Genomic DNA, 20993 nt, shown 5'->3' on the forward strand with positions numbered 1-20993 from the left:
CCTTCAAGTGCTGATGACTGATAAGTCACTCTTTATCTGTACATTTACATTTTGTTTCTAAGAGCTAAGCAAAATGTATGGGAATTTTTCTATGGCAGATGGTAAGAAATCAAAGCACTCATAAGTCTTCTACTGCCTTGGCCATGTTCTCCACACATGCTTGGTGGTTAAATAAGTAAAAAGGAGAAAAAAAAATTTTAAGAAAAATCAGGATAGAACACAGACCAAAAAATTTGAAGATAATACACACAAGAGAGATGCTGCATAGCAAATCTTTCAAGCACAGGCCTGAGAAAACACTTGATGTCTCATTTTTAAAAGATGATTAATGTATTTAATAAAGTATACAAATATAAACTAGTTAGTCTATAAAATATATAAACTAAACCTTCAGAATTAAACATTAGCCCTCTCTTTGAAATAGAAAAGGATGCCTTACAAGTTTAAACTTGGTCCCCAGGAACTGATACCACACCGGGGTGTTTCCACCTCCCTTGCAACTCATGGCAGGAAAAATTTTTGTTCTGACTGTGCTCAGTATTCCATATCAGAACCAACTCACCACCAGCAGCTTTCATGGGAAACTTGAGTACTATTTAAATCAATTTTTGTCAAGACTGCTAAAATACATTTTCCAGGTGACATCCCTATTAAATCCTAGAAATAGTAAACACTGTCTATAAAAAGACCAGGAAGTAAATTCTCTCAACAAAGGTGGGAACTGCAGAATGCCTTGAAATAAAAATGAATGTACAGATCAAGATTTTTCTCTTCTGTGACATTCACATTGGATAATCTTCACAGTGGGACCAAAGAAGCACTAGATCATCTATAAAGAAAGATGATTCATTTTACTCACATCAATTCAAAATACTTAAAGTATGTTATGGAAACACAGGCCACAAGGGGAAGTTTCACGTAGTGTTTGGAGGAAGGATAATCTATCTCATGGCTCCTCTGGGGAATAATCCTAAACCCCCCCCCACACAGAAAGCTTCTAATCAGCTTGCATTGCCCTAAAAAGACTGGATGAAATGGACACAGAAGTGAGACCATTCACCACTTGCTTAAATCCTTACTGCATGTACTGCCAGTATAAACACAGCAATTATTACCAGAAGCTTACCAAACTTCTATCCTCTGCATGGCTGCAGGAAGGAGAGGGGCTTTCCAAACCACATCTTTTAGGTAAACTGGGTGTCAGCAAGAGATTTCTTCCTAGCAAATTCATCAGTTTACTTTCTGCATCAGAGCAAAAGGAGGGCACATTCTGTAAGGGAGAACAACAAAGTTTGCAATGCAGAATAGTTAGCTTTCAAACTATGTAAGGACCACACACACTACATTTAAGACTTTCTTTTTTCATCATTACCCCACCGGAATTTTATTTTATATCAAATCAACAACATAGAAAATTCCTGCACTTTCTGTCCATGGCAGATTCACTATTGACAGGTACAAGATCTTTTGCCACTCAGAGATTCTGTGGCACATCACGACTCATCTGCTGGATGAGTTGGAAAATAAAAAAAATCAAGACATTCAATTCCCCAGGAAAATTGCATTAACATCTTACTTTGTCTCCCAGAAAATTCCCCTCAAATTCAGCATTATGTGCATTACTTGTTTTAAAGGTTTATCAATACTAAGAGACTTTTTGCTGAAGGATGTAACATAGCAGTAGCTAAAAGTAACCATCAAATGACACTTCTACAGGTTTACCTCTATCACACTTCTCAGTTCATTAACCTTCTCTTGAAGATAGCATTCCTTTGGACTGGCTGAGAATAAAGAAAGATCTCCAGCCAACAGCATGGGAATTTCTGATCTGAATTCAGACTGCCACTGAAGGTTGCTTGCAGAAATGAGTGAGCAGCGGACAACTACATCTTCAATGGCCAAGTGTCTGAGATCTGTCCAGATCTTTACTGCCACTAAATTATAGCTTTCATCAGACAAGTATACCACAGTAGTGAAACCTAAAAGCAGGAAAAAAGTCTGAATTAAACCTTTACATCTCTTTAGGTGATTTGAATCTACTAAATAAATTCACACGCATCTTGAAAGAGCTACATGGCAGCTCATCTGCATGGTGACAGGTATCTCATACTTCTTTCGTATTCTACACCATCTCCCTACTGATTACACGAAACAACTCAAAGTCTGTGTCTTTAAAAACAATCCTATAGAACTTTTTCTTTTCACCTAGAAGATTATCCACCTCTCCCTCTCCATGAGTCCAGTGCCTGAATTCCACTCATTCCATGACACTGTACACCAAAGAGGGAGTTCATGTACATGCATGATGGTGTTTCTGCAGATGCTGAACACAGATGTGAGAACTTAGGCTCACCATTTATAGAAAATAAAGAAATAAAAACCATTTAAATATAAGCTGCTTTTGGGCTTAGATCCTGCCTTACTAACTTCCTGAGCTAATAAGCAGAGAGTTTTTCTTCAGAAATACAAATTTATTTGCCAGCATGTCACTGCAATGGCCAGTATTTAGGAGCTTTTCACAGGCCTGAGATGCAGGGACAACAAGATAACTCTGACTTTTGAAATCAAGAATCCAGTGCTTATTCAGTGGGAGGACATGAATGTGGTCCACAACGTACCTGTTCTGCTAACAGAAATGACAACTCCAACTAAATCCACTTCAGCACACGGTGGCTGAAAAGAAGGATCCAACAAACTGGTGAATTCTAGAGCCTTTCTTGGGAAGAAAATCTGTACCATCATCTTCTGTGATACCTGATGAAACACAAAACTTCAGTATTTACCACACTTGGAGAGTGTGACACATTTTAATGATGCACCTGTATGCACTTAAAGCACTTACTGCTAGCTGTAGGTACTGAGTTTTCTTGGTGGCTGTTAACTGGATGTGGGTGGAGTCTGCCCTGCCCCTGGGCTGGGATGCTGACAGCTGGAAAATCCTGTAGCGAGCGCCTTCCTTCAGCAAGGAACACACGTCGGGCAGTGGGCGCCAGATACTCAGCACTGCTCCTGACAACAGCACAGTAAGCTCAGTCACCTGCTCAGTCATACCCTGAAGGCTTTTTAAACAAAATCAATCTACAGCACTCCCTCCTATCCAAAAGCCTTAAACCAAGAATCAAACCGGAAATATTAACATGGAAGCTAAAATACTGTTGGGAAACTCTTGAAATCTACCTATGCTGGCCAGTTACCACATTTAGTTAAAAGTTATAAATAATTTTTCAAGCACTGACCTTTATGTTTTTCTTGCTTTCTGTAGTCTACCACATATAATCTCCATACTGCAGACACATCCCTTTTGTAACAACCATTTTCTTCTTGTTCTGCTGACTCTAAAGCCTTCTTGAATTGTTCCTGCATCTGAGTTTGTTTTTTGTCATTCATCAGCTGTCTGTAAGCCTTCAAGGCTTTTAATTGGTCATCACTTAGATATCCCTGCAACCAAGAGAAGTGGAACTCAGTATCTTTTTTCTTAATCAAAAAACCACAAGAGTTTTAGATAGCCTCTTTCTTGACTGTTCATCTGTTAGAAGCAATTTATTTCCAGCTGATGCACTACTAGGACTTGAAATGAGGTATATTAAAACAACAGGAGGCAGCAGTGGTACTGCTGGTACTCAGCTGGTGCTCTCTGGTCTGTGCAGAGATTACACTACACACTGTTCCTTCCTGACAACTAGTGAGAAGCCTGCTTGAGAGTGTGTAAGTAAGGGGAATATTTAATATAACAGGTAGGCTTGCCTGTTTCATATGAAGACATGTTAGGAAAAATTTCTGGAAGAATAAAGGAAGAGTTGCACTTCTCCTCAGGCTGCTGTCTCTGAGCTGACACAGTGATTTACACTAAAATGCATCAAACACATCACTTTACTGACCAATACTTCAAGACCCAGATTTCTGTACATGCAGCTCCAGAGACATAGCTACCATTTCATCAAATATGACAGACAAGGATCCTCACTTGCAAAAGGCAAGGCATGTATTTAATTTTTTAATAACTTGCAGGGACTAATCACCTCTGTCTTTATTAGTAAAGGCATAAACTCTTAAAAGTTGTGATTTAACTGGGAACAGGGAATGAAGACAACAAAGACAATATAATTATCCAAACAATTCAGTGAACAGCATGCAAGAGTATGTGTATGAAACTCTAGATTGATGAGATGCATTAAGTTTTTGTATATGCAAGACAAAACAAAGTAATAAAATTACAAGTAGCATTAACTTTTAATTGTGCTATATCCTGGATTTTTATACCAAGAGAAAATTGCCATCCAAGATAATATTAATCAATTACAACAAGCCTTCATTACTTTTTTTTCAACATTTTTAATATTAATTTATTTAGCAATAAGCATGCTGTAGAAAATATCAAAAGGCAGCAAAACAAAAGAGTAATTTAATGGTCAATTTCAGCAGAAGTTATTAAATTTTAATTTACTCCAAAAGCTTTTCAAAATTAACCCAGTAGTATCTACAGTTACCTCCATATAAGCAGGATCAGATGCATTCTGAATTGCTTCATAAAGTTCTGCACCATCTTGCAAATTATGGATTTGCTGTCTTGTGACAATCCGTGATCTTGGTGTTCTTCTACTGGTTCTCTCTGTTGAGAAAAAGCCTTTATGTGGAGCACAACCAATACATTTTAAAATGAAGGAAGAAATAATTATGTAAGAAGCACAGCAGTATTTAGGCCTTGCTAGAATAAAAATACAAAACACATGTGTAGGAATTGACGTGTATATGTGTGTGCGTGTGTGTGTGTGTGTGTGTGTGCATATATATACATATCCAGAAAATACAGAAAAAAAATCTTACTCATTTAAATACAACATAGATAGAATATTACACAAACTTTGGGGTAGCCAGTATCAGTGGCTAGGAGGCTAGTAACTAGTATCACTGGCTAGTATCACTTAGCAGAGGGTGGGAGATTTGATGGGCTGCCAAGAACCTTCATAGATACTTGACTACATTTCCTTTATGTCCATCACTTGGTCTTCCTCTCATGCAGCAGAAAAGTCTTAAAGACACCAAGATGTGGGACAGCACAGGCCTGCACACAAAGCCTCCTCAGGACATCAGCTAAATGCCAAGTTAACTTATATTACCCTCTCCTTATGTAAGTCACTTTGCTGCCAGAATTTTGATGAATATCTTCAGCACAGCAGACTCCTGTATACACAAATTTACCAAACATAAAACAACACATGAGGTGTCATAGCAGTGACGTTAAGAATTACAAAGCCATCTCTGATTTCAGCTAAGAATTCCATGCTAGAACTACTGTTGGAAATCACTGGCAGAGGTGGACAGTGTCAGCCATTACAGAATTAGAATATATTGAAGTGGAAGGGACCTCTGGAGGTCATCTGGTCCAATGCCCCTGCTCAAGCAGGAGCACCCTACAGAAGGCTGACCAAGGCTGTCCAGTGAGCTTTTTATTATCTCCAAGGATGGAGATTTCACAGCTTCTCCAGGCAACACTGTCAGTCAACCATCATAGTGAAAAAGTTTCCTGATGTCCAGAGGGAACTTCCTGTGTTCCAGTTTGTACCCATTTGGCTCTGGTCTTGTTACTGGACACCACTGACACAAGCCTAGCTCTATCTTCTCTGCACTGTCCTTTCAGGTATTTAAGTACATTGATCAGATGTCCCTCTGAGCCTTCTCCAAGCTCAATGGTCCCAGCTCTCTCAGTTTTTCCTAGGTCAGATTCTCCAATTCCTTAAATACATTCATGGCCCTTGGTTGTAGTATCTCCAGTGTGTCCATGTCTCTTTTGTGGTGAGGAGTCCAGAACTGGACATGGCATTCCACATGTGGCCTTACCAGTGCTAAACGGAAGGGAAGGATCACCAAGACCTTCTCAACAGTCCTCACCTTGTCCACCAGGACCCCCAGGGCTCTTTCTGCCAAGCTGCATTCCAGATGGGTGATACCCAGCATGTATTGGTGCATGGCACTGCTCCTCCCCAGGTGCAAGATTTGCAACTTGCTTTGTTGAACTTTATGAGGTTCTTGTCAGCCCGTTTCTCCAGCTGCCAAAATCCCTCTGGATGGCAGCATAATCCTTTAGTGTATCCACCATTTGTCCTAATTTTCAGCATCAAACCTGCTGTAAGTACATCCCCCCATTCTCCAGATCATAAATGAACTTGTTAAAACAGGACTAGACCCAGTACTCATCGCTGGCATACACCAGGAGTTACTGGCCTCCACAGAGACTTTGTGCCACTGATCACCACCCTCTGGGCCCTACTGTTCAGACAGTTTTCTATCCACCTGCCTGCCTGCTTATCCAGCCCATCAGCTTCTCTCCGTGGATCCTAAGGGACACAGTGTCAAAAGCCTTTCTGAAGTCCAGGTAGACAATGCACTGCTCTTGCCTCAACTGCCCAAGCCAGTGATTTCATCACAGAACGTTGTCAGGTTGGTCAAACATGGCTTCCCCTGAGTGAATCGTTGCTGAATACTCCAAAATCATATTTTTTTCCCTTTTGTGCCTGTTACCAGCTTCCAGGATTATTTGTCCCATCATCACCTTCTCAGGGATCAGGGTAAGGGTGACTGGCCTGTAGATTTCTGGGTGCTCCTTCCTATCTTTTCTGAATACAGCAGACACATTTGCTTTCTTCCACTCTCCAGGCACCTCTACCAATGAACTAATGATCACTCAAAGAAGATCAAAAGCAGCCCCACAGACACCAGTCAGCTCCTCAGCACTTCTGAGTTAATCCCATCATCAGCTATGGACTTACATATGTCCAGTTTGCCTGAATGTTCTCTAACTTGATCCTCTTCCACCAAGGGTATGTCTTCCTTGCTTCAGAATTTCCCCTGGTCTCTGTGGCCTGGGATTGCCAACCAAGGGCATTTAGTGACTCAGCATTCTCCATGGCCGGTGTCACCAGAGTCCCTGTCCCACTGAGCAGCTCCACTGACCTCAGTATCCATGCAGTCATGCAATTATTCATGAGGAAAGATGCTCAGTCTTGGTGTCCAGGTCTACTGAGACACATCCTAGCAGTGCCCACCTCTGGGTGAACTCTTACAGTGTCATGTCCCTGAAGGGAATGAAATTATGAATTCTACAATTTTGTAGCATTTCCCTGAGAATCACCTCAAGGATAATTTTTTAGTGGCCTGCCTATGTTCAAAAGGGTTCCCTAGATAGCTGCAAAGCCATGCAAATAAGCACATAACCATTTTGTACCAAAAGGTCTTGACACACAGGAAGCAAAAACCTCAAACAACACAAAACAAAACCAACAACAAAGAAAACAACCCAAAATCCCATCTCTGCTTCTCTATCACCAGAGAAGATTTTTGACAAGTTCTTTTAACTTTTCTGAAAATATCAAAATGTTTTCCTGTTCTTTACAGATGTTCTGGAAGAATGAAAGCTTTACCTTCATGCTTTTCATATTCTGCTTGGATTTTTGCAAACAGAGCCTCCAGTTTCTTTTGCTGATTCTCTGCATGCTTGGCAGCTTCCCTTTCTTCAGCTCGGCTGTTACGAAAAATGTAGGAACCAGCTGACGTCTTTTCCATCCACTGAAATGAAAAGATTAAAACTAAACCCAGACTTTAAAAAGATTATTTTTAACTTTATCTAGCTTCTCTTTCATACTCACTGTTAAACAAAAATGCTTTAAAATGAACAGGCAGCAGACCTTAAGTTCTTCCACTGTAACAGATAAAAGGCAAAACTCCACAGCACTGGTTGGTAACTTGTCAAAAACAAGCAGAATGGAGCAGTATCCAAACCCAGATGATTTAACAGCTGAAGAAAACACAGCTTCAAGTAGTGGGTATCAATGTTGTAATTTAGATGATGAATGGATCCACTGGTAGATACATTAAGATACAAACCATCAATGCTAAAAAATACACCAGACTGCATTCTACCCAATCTGTCTTTCCACATCAGCTGTACTGTCTGTTTTAACACCCTGGGTTAGATGCTGTAAAAGAACTATGATGTAGTTCTGCAGATGCTCCCAAACCTTTTCTGCTGAGATGGTGCCATAGGACTAGAGGCTTGTCCAGAACTCTGCCAGAACTGGCTTGCTGATTTGAAGAGGCCAGTGAGCTAAACAAGGAGATCCATGGCTGCTGAAAGTGGTCCCTTTCCTTCCAATCCCATTTTCTGCACAGTTCTGTCTTCTCCCTTGCACTGGGTCTAGCACATATTGACCTCAGCAGACTGTATCAGTTTGGTAATTCAATAGACAGCAGTTCATTGTGTGTTCTTAATATTATTATTACTTTTTCCTAGTTTAATGAATTAAGCTGCTTAAGTAACAGGACAGGTGAGCTCCAGGTTGAGAACAGAGAAGCAGCAGGAGTGTATAGTGAAAGCAAGGTAAGGAAAGGTTTCAGGACCAATACTTATGAGGCAGTGAATTGTTGAAATAGGCTCTGCCTACCTCATTAATTGCACACCATATATCTCCTGCATTACTCACAGTTTGACACCTTTAATTAAGGCTACTGTGATTTCTACACTCCTTGACTCTTGACGTAAAAGGAGACAGCCCAAATCTTCCTATAATTTTGGTATGTTGGAGCAAGAGTCTCAGTGTTTAAAGCAGAAAAAAGTACATCAATCTCTTGACATAGCCAGATATGAAGAAGCATTTGCCTCCCCAGCCTGGAAACCATTTATTGTGATGCAGTTACAGATTACAGTCCCCTTTCTGAGACCTAAATAAAGGTGGGTTCAACCAGGCAGCTCACATAATAAGTGCTGCAATTTCCTCCATTAAAGTAATGATCTAAATAGCAAAGTAATGATCCAAACCAAATACCTTTGCAGAATTCATTCTACATCAACCAACAATAAAATAATACCTTAGAAAGAAGGCAATGAAAAAACAATCTCAGATATACATGCTAAGTATAACCTGCTCTGAGGAAAGCTAATAAAATATGAAAGTTGTGTCCTGGTTAAACTGCTTACATTAAAAAGATTGATTACTAACAGAAATATTGTTTCTTTTTGTGTCTGGTATTGTTATAAAACCAAGTAGTTGCAGTGAAGTCTGACTGCAGTATTTAAAATGTCTGGATATCAAGTGGTATTTAAGATTTTAAATCTATTTTACACCATAACTACACACTGTATTTTCACTGATATAGAACTTAAACAATACAGTCAGCTACATGTAAGAAAAAGTAATCCTACAAATGCTTAGAAATATGTAACGTTTTTGTTAATATGTTTATAATAAAACAAGTGCAGTACTTTTTAGGGTACAGAACTGAAATTCAATTATTTCTGGCTTTTTGAAGCTCAAAGCAAAGCCAACCAAAAGATACTGAACACAAAATTAAATTCTTCTTATAGCAGGATACACCAATCCTGAAATACTAAATACATGCACAATGCAAGAACCACTCCTCATTATTTTACACATAATGGTATCTTAAAAAAAAAAATTAGCTTTCTATATTACGTCTGATTTGAAAAATGATAGAGCAATTCATTAATATAATTGAGATCTCACAGAAACCTGTTAGATGAATAAAATACTTACACCTTACCTGAATAGGGTAAGTTCTTTGAACAACCACATCAATACAGCCCACTGCACCACCCTCACTGTAAAGCGATGACAAAGGCACGGGGAAAGGTCTGGGATCCCGATGGAATCCCAGCTTGGTGTGCCATCGCACACGGCGGGTGCTGTTCGCTGAGATCTGAGCAAGGGAAAAGGTGAATGAGAAACTGGCACTGCTAAGGCAAAGTTAATCAACACATTTTATCTACAGGAATATCTATATATCTATTTTCACACTGACCTCACTAAGAATATATCACTTTTGCACCTGAGCAGATCACATTTTAATTCCTTTCACACTGAAGAATGTATTTTCAACAGAATCTAAAAATCGGAAAAGTTAAAATTCTCTGGGAAATCAGAATGTATAAGACAAACCATTGCTTTGTACCAGAGTAGCAATTTCAGTCTTATGCTGAAACTTCACCCTCTTTAAAGTTAAAGCTCTTTAACTAACCTCAAATAAGCCAAGGCCTTCCCCCACCAGTTCACCCTCTCATTGGTTTCTCCCCTCCCCCCATTCTTCCAACTTCCATATTGTCTGAGATGGATAAATACTTTTTTGCAACTTGGTGTTTAACCAAAGTAAGGAGCCGGAACTGCCAAAACACATAGCAAAACCTGGCAGAATTTTATATGACAAACTTCTCTTCCAACCATACTGAATAACACCCTTGAATGATGTCTTACAAATCTGGTTATTAAACTCCAGCAATGCTCCATCTGTTTGTAAAGCCCCAATAACCTCTGTTTACAAAATACGGCTCAACTAAGCAGCATTTATCACCTCTCTCAGTCACATCCAATCAAGCTGAACTAATATTTTATTTACCTTTAACATAAGGGAATCTGGGGCTTCCAGTGGTGTACATCCATTTTGAGGACCAACAAGCTCTGCTCCATGCACTATGATCTTCTGACCAACAGTCAGCCTTCTTCTCTCTAAGAAAGCTTTGAGAGGTGGATCCAGAAGAGCTCTGATCCCATACCAGCCATCAGTAACTTCAATTAAAGCTGCTGCTTTTTTACTTTCCGTGTTCTTATTGCTGCTGCTAGGAGATACAACTGTGTTCAGGGATATGATTTTGGAAATGCACAGTACAAGTGTTTTACCTGCTGCATCATCTCTTTCCATTATTTTTTTGATTGCTGATCGTTTACTTTTATCCACTTCCAAATCATACCTACAAAAAAGAATTTGTGCTTAGTTACAGCAAACAAAATCCATCACATTGCTTTTATTTAAACACACTTGTAGAAAAGTGTTGGTTACTTATCTACCTGATTAAGCACCACTGTAGCAAAGCAAATGTTTTCTACATTTTTGCAGGTAACACACACTATGGTTTTAATGCTGCTGTGTGTAAGTGTAACAATACAAGCATTCTGCTAAGTAGTGAATGCAAGGCAGATGTGCTTATTTTGTAATCCTGATGAAACAGAAGGCACACAGTAACACAAATTACAGCTCCCAATATATATACACGTACCTATATTTCAACTGCAACAGGACCATTTCTGGTGTCAAACATCTGTTAGCAAATTCATGTGGGAAAGACACTTCCATGGCTGCCAATTTCCATACAATCCATCTGTAGTGATTATAAACCCAGGCCTCTGTGATTAGGTTGGGATCCACACCAGGAGTGTCACAGAGGGCTCTGCAGATAAATTGTTAATAAATTAATCTGAAATCCACTGCAAATTTTAACTTCTCTATTACTTAGACTATTTACATCTTTGAAGAATTTCTAGAAATTTTCCAAATTGACTTTGCTTTCTTTAATGGTCAGTGAGGATCAATCACTAGCAACATTAATCTACATAGCAAATTTACAATCCTATAATATCTTTATTTATAGCAAGAGAGGTGTACTAAAAATGCACAGTAAAAAAAACAGTAAAAATTTCAGAGGCTTTAAAACACCACTGTGTTGGATTTATTCTAGGAGACAAGAGAACTGCTATCTAATAAATAGCATAGCTGTCCCAAGTTCATAAGCAACAGTACCTGTAAAACTCCTTTTTCCCAGCTTTTCCCTCATCTGTAGGTATTAGCCATCCTCCATCAGCAAGCTGCATTCCATTTCCAGCTAACAAATACTCCTTACTGAAAAAGTCTTTGATGAGAAACTGGAAAGATTCTGCATTTGTGCTGTTAACTTGTACGCACTGTTTTGAAACACCGTATGTGTACAGCTGAAAAAAACCAGATGGAAAAGACAAAATAATGACAATCCAGTAAGAATTCAACAGGCAGTTTAAATATCCAGTCTTATAATTTCAGATTAAATATTTCTTTAAGGTTGAGACAGCTTTTGTCTGACCTTGCCATTTCATATGTAAACCATGGAGAATGAAGGATTCCCAACAACTGTTTTAGTAGAACAGCAACACAGTGTACTTAGAAAGTGTTTAAAAAAATTCAATAGGTTTGGTACTTTCACAGTACCAAAAGCAAGAGCATTTTCATATAGATTTACCTAAGCTTAAATTTTAACTGTTCTTTTAAACCATCTCTTCATATGCATTTTAATTGGTGGATTTTTTTTCCTGTTTGATTATAACGCTAGAGATTTATGACCTTTATTATTTGGAATAGTTTTAAAAACTGGATATATGCTACTTAAGTACTGTAGCAACTGGTGTAACACCTACTGTAAATACTTACCTAAAAACTGAAGAATGTATCTATTCAAAAGCTACTGAGTTTTTATTTGCTAGTCTTGAGAAACAGATGTGAGACAGAAAATAAAAAGATATCAATATACCTCTTCTGTAGAATAAAAGCTAGGAGACTTCCCTTCCACTGCAGTTTTCAGAGGGATTCTACTGCTTGCAGATGTTTTAATGACATAAAGAGTGCCTGGCTGTGAATGAATATTTTGCCTACATTTCTTTTTAATTCTCATGTCCTGCAGATCTCTGGCACAGCGGAGATTTGTCACCATCCTGGCCATAGCTGCAATTTAAAAAAATCCCAAAACATCAAAACCTTTTAAAAGCATTATCAAGTAAAGATACACAGTCACACTCCAGCAGATTCAGAGCAGTGTTTTTTCTATGCCACTCTGCAGATTTTTAGAAACTGCAAGTCTAAATATTAAAAGTTTAATGCATTTCGAAGGCAGTGATTACTGAAGGCATTTGAATATTTATATAAAACAAATTACATATCCATATTAATTTTATATAAGTCCTTGAACTCAACTTCCATCCACATACTTTTCTCATATGAAATCTTCATAGAAAACTCCAGCTGGAAAGAAATTAGTTGATGACTACAGAATCCATAATCCTGAAATTCTGGCCTGTTATTGCAGGATCTGATTCTGCAAATGTTCATACACCTGTTCAAATATACACAAGTCCTTCTGAAAAAAATCCAGATTATTTGACTGTAAATTATAGAAGTAACCAGATGAACCAGAGCATTCAAGAGAGCTTAGAAGGCATAAGTCCACATTCTTAAGTGGAACAGTTGAGTATTCAAAGTCTGCCTCTTTGAAAATGACACAATCAAGCATTTATATGGCTAAGTCTATATTTTAATTAGAGGACAGAAGGAAAACAAGCTTCTGTAAAAGTGAATGAAGTATAGCAATGCTAATCCAAGCTTCCTAGATTATTTTTTCTATGAGCTATATAAGAAAAAACTACTATCAACTGAAACATAAGTTATCTTGTTTCTAAGCACTGTGTGAAATATTTTCCTTCTTCTCAATTAACTTTGGAGATAAACAGGATATGCTCTTTTAGGAGTGCAATATAAAATATTAGAAAAGTAGTAATTTCCTAATTTTCCTGCCAAAATAAAAAAAGCCTTAACAAGAAGCTTCTTTTTTATTAAAAAAAAGTCTGCAAATTATGCAAAAACCCCTTAAAGAATCAGCTCTGATAGTTAGTATTCACAATAGTTAAGTGAATAAAATCTGAAAATACCTAAATTGCCATTTTCTAGGTCAGTGTCTGTTGCATGCTGGATACAAGGCTGCTGATCTTGAGGGTCAGCAGTATTTTGTTCAGCTCGGATCTGATTTAGTTCCATCTCTTTGGTCATACTTTTGCTGATGGGTGAGTCACATTTGCTGCTGCTGCTGCCTTGTTCGCATGTAGAAAATGTCAGCTTGGTTTTGAAGGGTGGAATAAAAGTTTTAGCAGCTTTGCCAGATTTGTACCAACTTCTCATTTCCTCACTCTCTTTTGCTGAGGCTTTACAGGGAGTGGAAAGCCCTGCAGCACTGTCTGAAGAGTGCCTGAGAGCACAGTGCTGAAAAATGGCAGGTTTGGATTGGAATCCTCTGAAGTCTTGATCTGGCAGGGTAAGGGTAGGATTCTTGACTTCGTGTCGTTCTTTAGTTGACCTACGGAAATGCAAATATTTAAGCATACAGGTTTCATCTTCCTGACAAAACTCAGGAGTTTTGTATTCTTAATTTAGTAATACAAATTTCAATTCAGTATCAATAAAAAGACAAAATACCAGTCGTTGATATTTTAAACAGAATACTTCCATCTACTGAGAAAAGACACAGTGTAATATAGTTTGTTTATAGTAATATATTACTATACAATATAGTACTATTACACTATAGTAATAATGTATAGTTTGTTTAGCATCTCACTGGTCTACTGCAGTAGCATGTGTAGACCACATGCTAACTTAATGGTAACTTAATATGGTAAGTTAATATTTATTTTGTCATAAAATGATTAGCCTTTTATAAAGTTGGGTAGTAAATTATTACTGTATATTTTTAGACAGTTACAAAGAGGAACTCTAAAATTTCTCACCCAAAAGGCTGACAAGTTATGGGTTTTAAAGGCACATGGTACATAAATTTTCTTCTGTCTTTGAAAATGCCTGTAATATAATTAGAAAAAAAAATGTTTGAAATGTCACATTACATAGATAAATAGAAATTTACCGCCACATGCTTTATCTATATTAATGAAAATTAACAGAAATAATTAATTTATAGAAAAGTCTTCAGAGTGGATTTAAATAGCTTTATTCTTTCCTGCCCCCAAAAATGTTTTTTAAACATCTTCCCATAGACATCTAAGGGATAAGTGCTCACAATACTGAGCTCTCAAGAGTTTGTGTCTGTGAGCCATCAAGATATTTTTAGGCTCCTGAAAGGGAAATGTTTAGCATATTGACTCCAGGTAGGCTCACCATTCAATTTAGAACTCTTTCAGCAACTTTTATTCTTTTATTTGACATTACAACAAAAAAAGGCACATTTGCACAAACTCCTCCTTCCATTTCTGAAGGATATGCTTATGTTGGAATTATCAATGTAACTAAATCATATCTGTCTGGAATGTAAACCCACTTGTGCTATGCCCTTAGGCTGCAAAGAGGAAGTTTCATATGAGAAGTAATTATATAGTAAGTATCTTACCAGTAAGTACCTACACAAAGTTAATCAATAAAATATATTCTGTAGATTAATCAATAAAATGCATTCTTCCCATTGAGACTAGAATTTGTGAGATTTAGGATTGTGAGAGAGCAGGTAAATTCCTCCTGAACTGGAAATTAAACCAGAGTTCTTGCAGAAGGAATATATTTAGTCTATGCAATAAGGCAAATCATTAATCACATAATTTCAATTCTGCAGAGACATTACCACAGCAGCTTTCCTGAATTTCTATGACTACATTGATAAATACAGTAGTTAAGCAAACTTATATGTTTGGTTATGGAAATATGTCAGGTTATTGGAAATTGAAGAATTCTCAAGATAACAACTGACACTGGATTACTGCTTAGAACACAAGATGACTAAAATTACCATCAGGGGTGCTTTTTGAAGCTTTCAAAGACCTGGGGGAATTCTTTGTTCTGTTAAATTCAAGCAGAAGCTGCCTCTTAATTGGAGGTTCACCTAGAATAAAAACACAGAGTTTTAAAAGTGATGTTCCTTTCAAGTTTCTTATCAATCAGGACAACATCACTGGAATTTCTAAATAAAACACCAAAGTCAGAGCAAGTAGAATTAGCAAGTTTTCAGGTCAGTTTTCAGGTTTTCATCTCCCCTTCCACAAGGAGTTTTCAACCAGCCCAGGTCCCTGAACTGGTCTGTGCAACCATCAAGTACCAACACTTCAGGCCTAGACAGATCACTTTCAAAAGGCAAGAAACTGCTCTTAGACCAACGATTATTTTTCATATCAAACTAGCAATCTTGATACAAGCAAAACATTGTCCTCACCTACAATGCACAAAAAGGTGAAAATGAAAATACTGCTACTCATTTTTCAATGAAAAAACACTAGATTTGTACAGAGGGGAAAAAAAGAAGAAAGTGCTCAGAGAGAAAAGGAGCAGCAGATTTCTTCTGTAAGTTTATGGTAAAACAGCAAACCTGTACAACTTCAAAATTACTAATCACAAATTTAGCTTTTACTGTGCATATTTTAAGCCTGGAAAGACTGGATGAACCACCCTGCAGCAAGAAGAGTTTTTGCCATTGACACCAACAGAGAGAACCTGAACATTTCTGTGAGCTAAAAATCAACGTGACATGCAAAACCCCCCAAAACCCAAACCAATCCACTGTGCAGAAATATGGAGTTGAACATATGTAAGATAAAACACCTACCAAGTGAGTTGTTTTCTTCAAAGTGCCTCTTCCCAAAGGTCTTCTTTTGGAAGTTTTTATCTGGTCTGCCACTGAAGGTCTGTGCAGCATTAATTTGTACTCCAGAACTGGAAAAACTGTCTTCCATAAAAGCTCTTGCACTTTCTACAGCCTCTACTTCCAAGTAATTTTTTGGACTTTGGAGAGGATTAGTATTAATTTCTGCTTTAGCAGTAGCACTGCATGAAATTGCTTCAGACTCTGGTTTTGACCACAGATTCAGCTGCCCTTTTCCAAAAGACTCAGTTTTCTCTTGCTGAAAGTTATTTTTAAATGATGCTAACTGCTTGTTTTTCTGATTGTATGGTGTGTGCTCAGGCATTTTGACATGGTGAGTGCTTGGAAAATACTTTATTTCCTGAGGGCAGATGCTTTTAAAGTCAGAGTCTTGATTGCAGCTTTTCTCAGTTTTGAATTCTGAGATCACCTTATCTGTTAAAGATTTCACACGTTGACCACTGTCTTTAATTGAACTAGGCTGATCTGTAGTACAAAGCCCACTACTCAAAAAGTAATCAGATTCTTCTAAAATTGCCTTTGCTTTTTGATAGGCATCTTTAGAAACTTTTACCTGCTTTCCACTAGCAGTGCTGAAGCCAAAAGCAGAATCTGAAATCAATTCAGGGCTGGTATCTTCTTGCCCTTTTGATGACACTATCTGCATTTTCCTAGGAAGTACTTCAGTGTGCATATTAGACTTTTCAACAACTTCCTCAACTAAAAATGCTTCTTGTACATGTGGTGAATGATTACCTTCCATTTCAGAAAAGAGCTGTCTAGCTTTCCTGAGTGACTCTTCTGAAAGCTGTACAGGCTTTCCACTTGCTGTACTAAAAAACCCAAAATTGCTTGTAGAAGCATCTGATGGCTTTATCTGCTTATCTGGAACAAAGTGCCCTAAAAGCTTAATATTCTGCTCAAAGGATTGCTTCTGAGAACTTGAAGCAGACTTTGCACCTGCAGATGTGTTTCCTTCTTGGTGACTGTCTTCATCAGTACTTGCATTTACTTCAATAAACTGGGATGTGGCTGAATTAACCTCTTCACTTGTTGTAGCATTAAAAAAATTAGCAGAATTAGGACACTCGGTGTAAAGGACTACAGATGAATTTCTAGCAATTTCTGTTTGATTCCTTCTTGAGTTAGGCTCAATTTCATATTTTACAGCCCCACTGCAGTCTTGAAACATTTGTCTGACACTTGCTAATGCACTTTCTGAAACAGACACAGCTTTCCCCTTTGCTGTGCTAAACACGGTTTGTTTCTGATCACCCCTTTGCTTTTCAGCCTTAAGTGTTGTTTCTTTTAACCTGCTAAAACTAGTTTCCTCATCAAAAAGACTGACTTGTGACTGATTTTGGCAAGCACTGGCTATGGTGTCTGTGAAGCAATTTTTATCAGCAGCAGGTTCATTTAAATGTTCTAAGTCGAATTCCTTACTGTCACCATTCATGTAAGAGCAGCTACTTTTTGCATCTAAAAGGAGTGACTGATCAGCTTTAATGTTGCTCTCCTCAACAAATAAAGTATTTTTTTTATCTCTAGGCACACAGTTGTCTTCAAGGTCATGTGGTACCTTTATTAAATGCAGAGATGCAGCAGAGTGCACAGGAAAATCATCTATATTTTCTGAATCATCCCTCTTTCTTGGTGAGCAGTCCAACTTTTTCTCTGCAAGGAATTTTCCATCTTCAGACAAATGAGTTCTACTTATAGCATCGCTCTTCTGTCCTTGAAGGGATTCCAATTCTGACTTTCCAGGTCTGATATCATCTTTCTTATGCGCATGAGAAGTTACCAAACTGCCTTCACAAGCTTCACCTAGGTCAACAAATGTATCTACTTTAGCAGGATCAAGAACTGCAGCATGTTTAATAGGACTGCTCTCTATTGCCTGATTAAACTGGTCTCCAAGCTCTTCAGCAACAAGCTTTTCATTAAAATTGAGTTTTTCTGAGTCACACTGAGCAATGTTTTCAATACATAAATCGCAGTCTTTAAGACAGTTCTTGCCACATTTCCTTTTCTTGATGAGATTCTCAAAACTGTCATTATGTTCCTTTCCTATATCAACATCTGCAAAAAACTGTTCCGCTTTAGCCAAAAATCCATCAGCAATTGCTATTTTCTTGCCGCTAGCAGTATGAAAACCAGTCAGATAACTTCCTTCCACTTCATTTTTCCCTGTGTTTACTTCTTGTTCAAGAGGTATTTGATAATGATGGTAAGAACCTATTTTTATTCTGCTTTCATTCACTAGCAGGTCCTTATCATGAGTGGTGTCTTCTGCCATATTTTTACAATTTGTTTTTTCTTCATCAGAGTTCTCCAAAACATTTACATCTTCTTCTCCGCACTGTACACTGAACAAGGGCAGAGAATGATCCAAAGCTGCATGAGGAATGGATGTATCACCACCAGGAGCCTGAAGTTTTGGTGACAAACATTCATCTTCCTTTCTGTCTTTTCCTTCCTGCTTAGGAGACTGGTTTTCCATTTCGTATGACGTACCTAAACTGTGTTCTTCTGCAACTGTAACAGCATCTTCTAGACATGTTACATGTAATGAGTGGTCTTGCAAATTGCCTTCATCATCCCCTCGATTTGAAATTTGTTTGGAAGTTTCATAATTCTGCTTATGATTTTTAGTGGATAACAGGCTGTTGACATTGTTAATACTACTGAAGCTAACATTTTCAGTATTATTTGCTGATATTTTTGCCTTGTTTTCCATATTTTCCTTGACTGCTGTACTAGTATTTTCCTCATTTTTCTTCTGTGCATGATAGGAAACAGAACCTGTGTGGGAAACAGCATTAATGCTTTTGAAATCTGAAACACGAACAGTTCTTTCTTTGCTTTCTTTTGTCAGGCATCTGGAAAAATGACTGTTAGAAGACATAGATCCTTTTGAATTGTGACATCTAGTACCACTTTCAGAAGATTTGAACAAATAGTTATCATCATCCAAGTCTCTGAAGAGCTCTGCAGACCTACTCAAAGCTGCTTTTGAAATATTTATTTTCTTACCTCCAGCTGAAGTAAAGCCTATGAAATTAGAAAAGCTGTCCTGCTTAGCTATGGGAAAGCTCTTATCAGATCTTCTACTTTCATTTATGTCTAAGTTAGTAAAAGTAACCTTTTTATAATTTTCGTGGAAAAACACTGCATTTTCTTTTTCATGTTTCACCAATTCAGTGTCTTCATTTGTGTCTTCCTCCTGAGTACAGTACTTGTCGTTTTCTACTTGATTTTCTGATTTAAAAGTGCTATAAACCCCCACATCTTTGCTTGTTTCAGAAATATTTTCTACATTCTTTGTTCCATTTGTTTCTACAGTTCCTAATTGTTGCAAGCCGTGACTTTGTATTGTGTTGCTTTGCTTCCTAAACTGTGTAAATTCAAACTGACTACCTGTTTCTTCCAAGATACTGGAAAGTTCAGCAATTTCAGCTTCTTGGCTTGCTGTCAAGGTTTGATTTGCTTCTTGCAAGGCTTGTGGAGTTCTAGGAAAGCTTTTACACAAGCCAACTTTATGTTGAGTAAGCTGTGTATGCCTGGGCTCAAGAAAACTTGCCTGTGAATCTGAAGAATCAGATAAATTACTGCCCAGCTTGCTTTTTGAATCTGAGAATAACATATTTTCCTTTTTAACTTGATGTGAAATGTTTCTGACTCTTTCCATGGAAGAACCTTCAAAGCATTCATTTTCAATATCCTTGAACAGCATTCTGCCTTTTGCTATACTGGCTTCAGAGAATTTAATCTGCTTATTAGACGCAGTCTGAAAGCCACTGAAGCCCAGATTCAAACTGCATGCATTAAGATTCACTAATGATTCCCCTTTACACTTAAGGTTCTTGTTTGGCATTTTGCTGGAATACATAGGTGCTACTTGTTTATCTTCTGCAGAAGTGACTTCATTTAAAGAATTATTATCTACACAGTCTAATGATTCTTTAGAAATGTCTACAGCTACATTACTGAATGCAGCTGCTTGAGGGCTTTTGCTGTTTTCAGCTGGCTTTGGGTCTTCATTGTTGGCTACATCCTCTGAAAAGGCAGCTGCATCTGTTTTCTCCCCTTGTTTTAATACAGTACTGTCATTTTCTGAGCACTTAATTCCCAAGGGTCTGTGTACTTCTCTACAGTCAACTCCTGACCTCTGGTCTGTAGAATGCCTTTTACTGGGTGATAATTTATTGCAACAGTCACTACTGACTCCAGTTATGCCAAAATTGATCTGACATAATGTATTATGGGAACTGCTGTTTGTCACAGATACAGAGTCACTGTGAATATCAGCCAAGAGTTCCTTGTCCCTAGGAGAAGACCCAAGCTCTTTCAGGCTCTGAGGTACAGCAGCTCCATCGTTCACCTTAGTACTCATGTCCTTATCTTCTTCACCTTTCCCTAAAGCACAGCTTTTAGGAAGAAATCTGGAACGTTTTCTTGCCATTAGGCATGCTGAAGTCAGAACTTTACGTTTTATATTTGAAAGACTCTCATTATTTGAAGAATTTTTTGTGTCTTCTTCCACTGTATTAGATCCTTCTAAGCATTTTATTGATGCAGCAGGTTGATCCTCTCTTGCATTTTCCCCCAGGTCTCTCAGGTCTTGCTGTATCAGCCTATCACTGAAGGAATTATCAGATGAGTTATCCATTATATCCATTTTTGAAATAGAAGTGCTGAAGTGTTTTGTCCTCGTATTTGATTCCAAATGCTTTCTCTCAGCAGGAAGAAAGTGGTCTACAAGACAAGACATTAC

At 37.9% G+C, this 20993-nt stretch overlaps 1 protein-coding gene across 1 annotated transcript in view; it reads right to left on the reverse strand.

Moving 5' to 3' along the window:
- BRCA2 (BRCA2 DNA repair associated) overlaps window positions 1-20993 on the reverse strand; it is a 34390-nt gene that overhangs the window by 928 nt on the left and 12469 nt on the right. Inside the window, exons 12-27 of the mRNA XM_071433946.1 lie at window positions 16184-20974; window positions 15374-15466; window positions 14367-14436; window positions 13515-13936; window positions 12344-12534; window positions 11584-11771; window positions 11063-11233; window positions 10405-10756; window positions 9556-9711; window positions 7419-7563; window positions 4488-4609; window positions 3237-3438; window positions 2843-3009; window positions 2619-2754; window positions 1723-1979; window positions 1127-1270 (exon numbers count right to left, since the gene is read on the reverse strand). Of these exons, the coding sequence (XP_071290047.1) occupies window positions 1127-1270; window positions 1723-1979; window positions 2619-2754; window positions 2843-3009; window positions 3237-3438; window positions 4488-4609; window positions 7419-7563; window positions 9556-9711; window positions 10405-10756; window positions 11063-11233; window positions 11584-11771; window positions 12344-12534; window positions 13515-13936; window positions 14367-14436; window positions 15374-15466; window positions 16184-20974 (7607 nt within the window). The remainder of the gene's footprint in view (window positions 1-1126; window positions 1271-1722; window positions 1980-2618; window positions 2755-2842; window positions 3010-3236; window positions 3439-4487; window positions 4610-7418; window positions 7564-9555; window positions 9712-10404; window positions 10757-11062; window positions 11234-11583; window positions 11772-12343; window positions 12535-13514; window positions 13937-14366; window positions 14437-15373; window positions 15467-16183; window positions 20975-20993) is intronic.

This window comes from Agelaius tricolor, unplaced genomic scaffold, assembly GCF_023055355.1.
Source record: "Agelaius tricolor isolate 1412-34295 unplaced genomic scaffold, bAgeTri1.0.p SCAF_9, whole genome shotgun sequence".
In the NCBI taxonomy this organism is placed as follows: Eukaryota; Metazoa; Chordata; class Aves; order Passeriformes; family Icteridae; genus Agelaius; species Agelaius tricolor.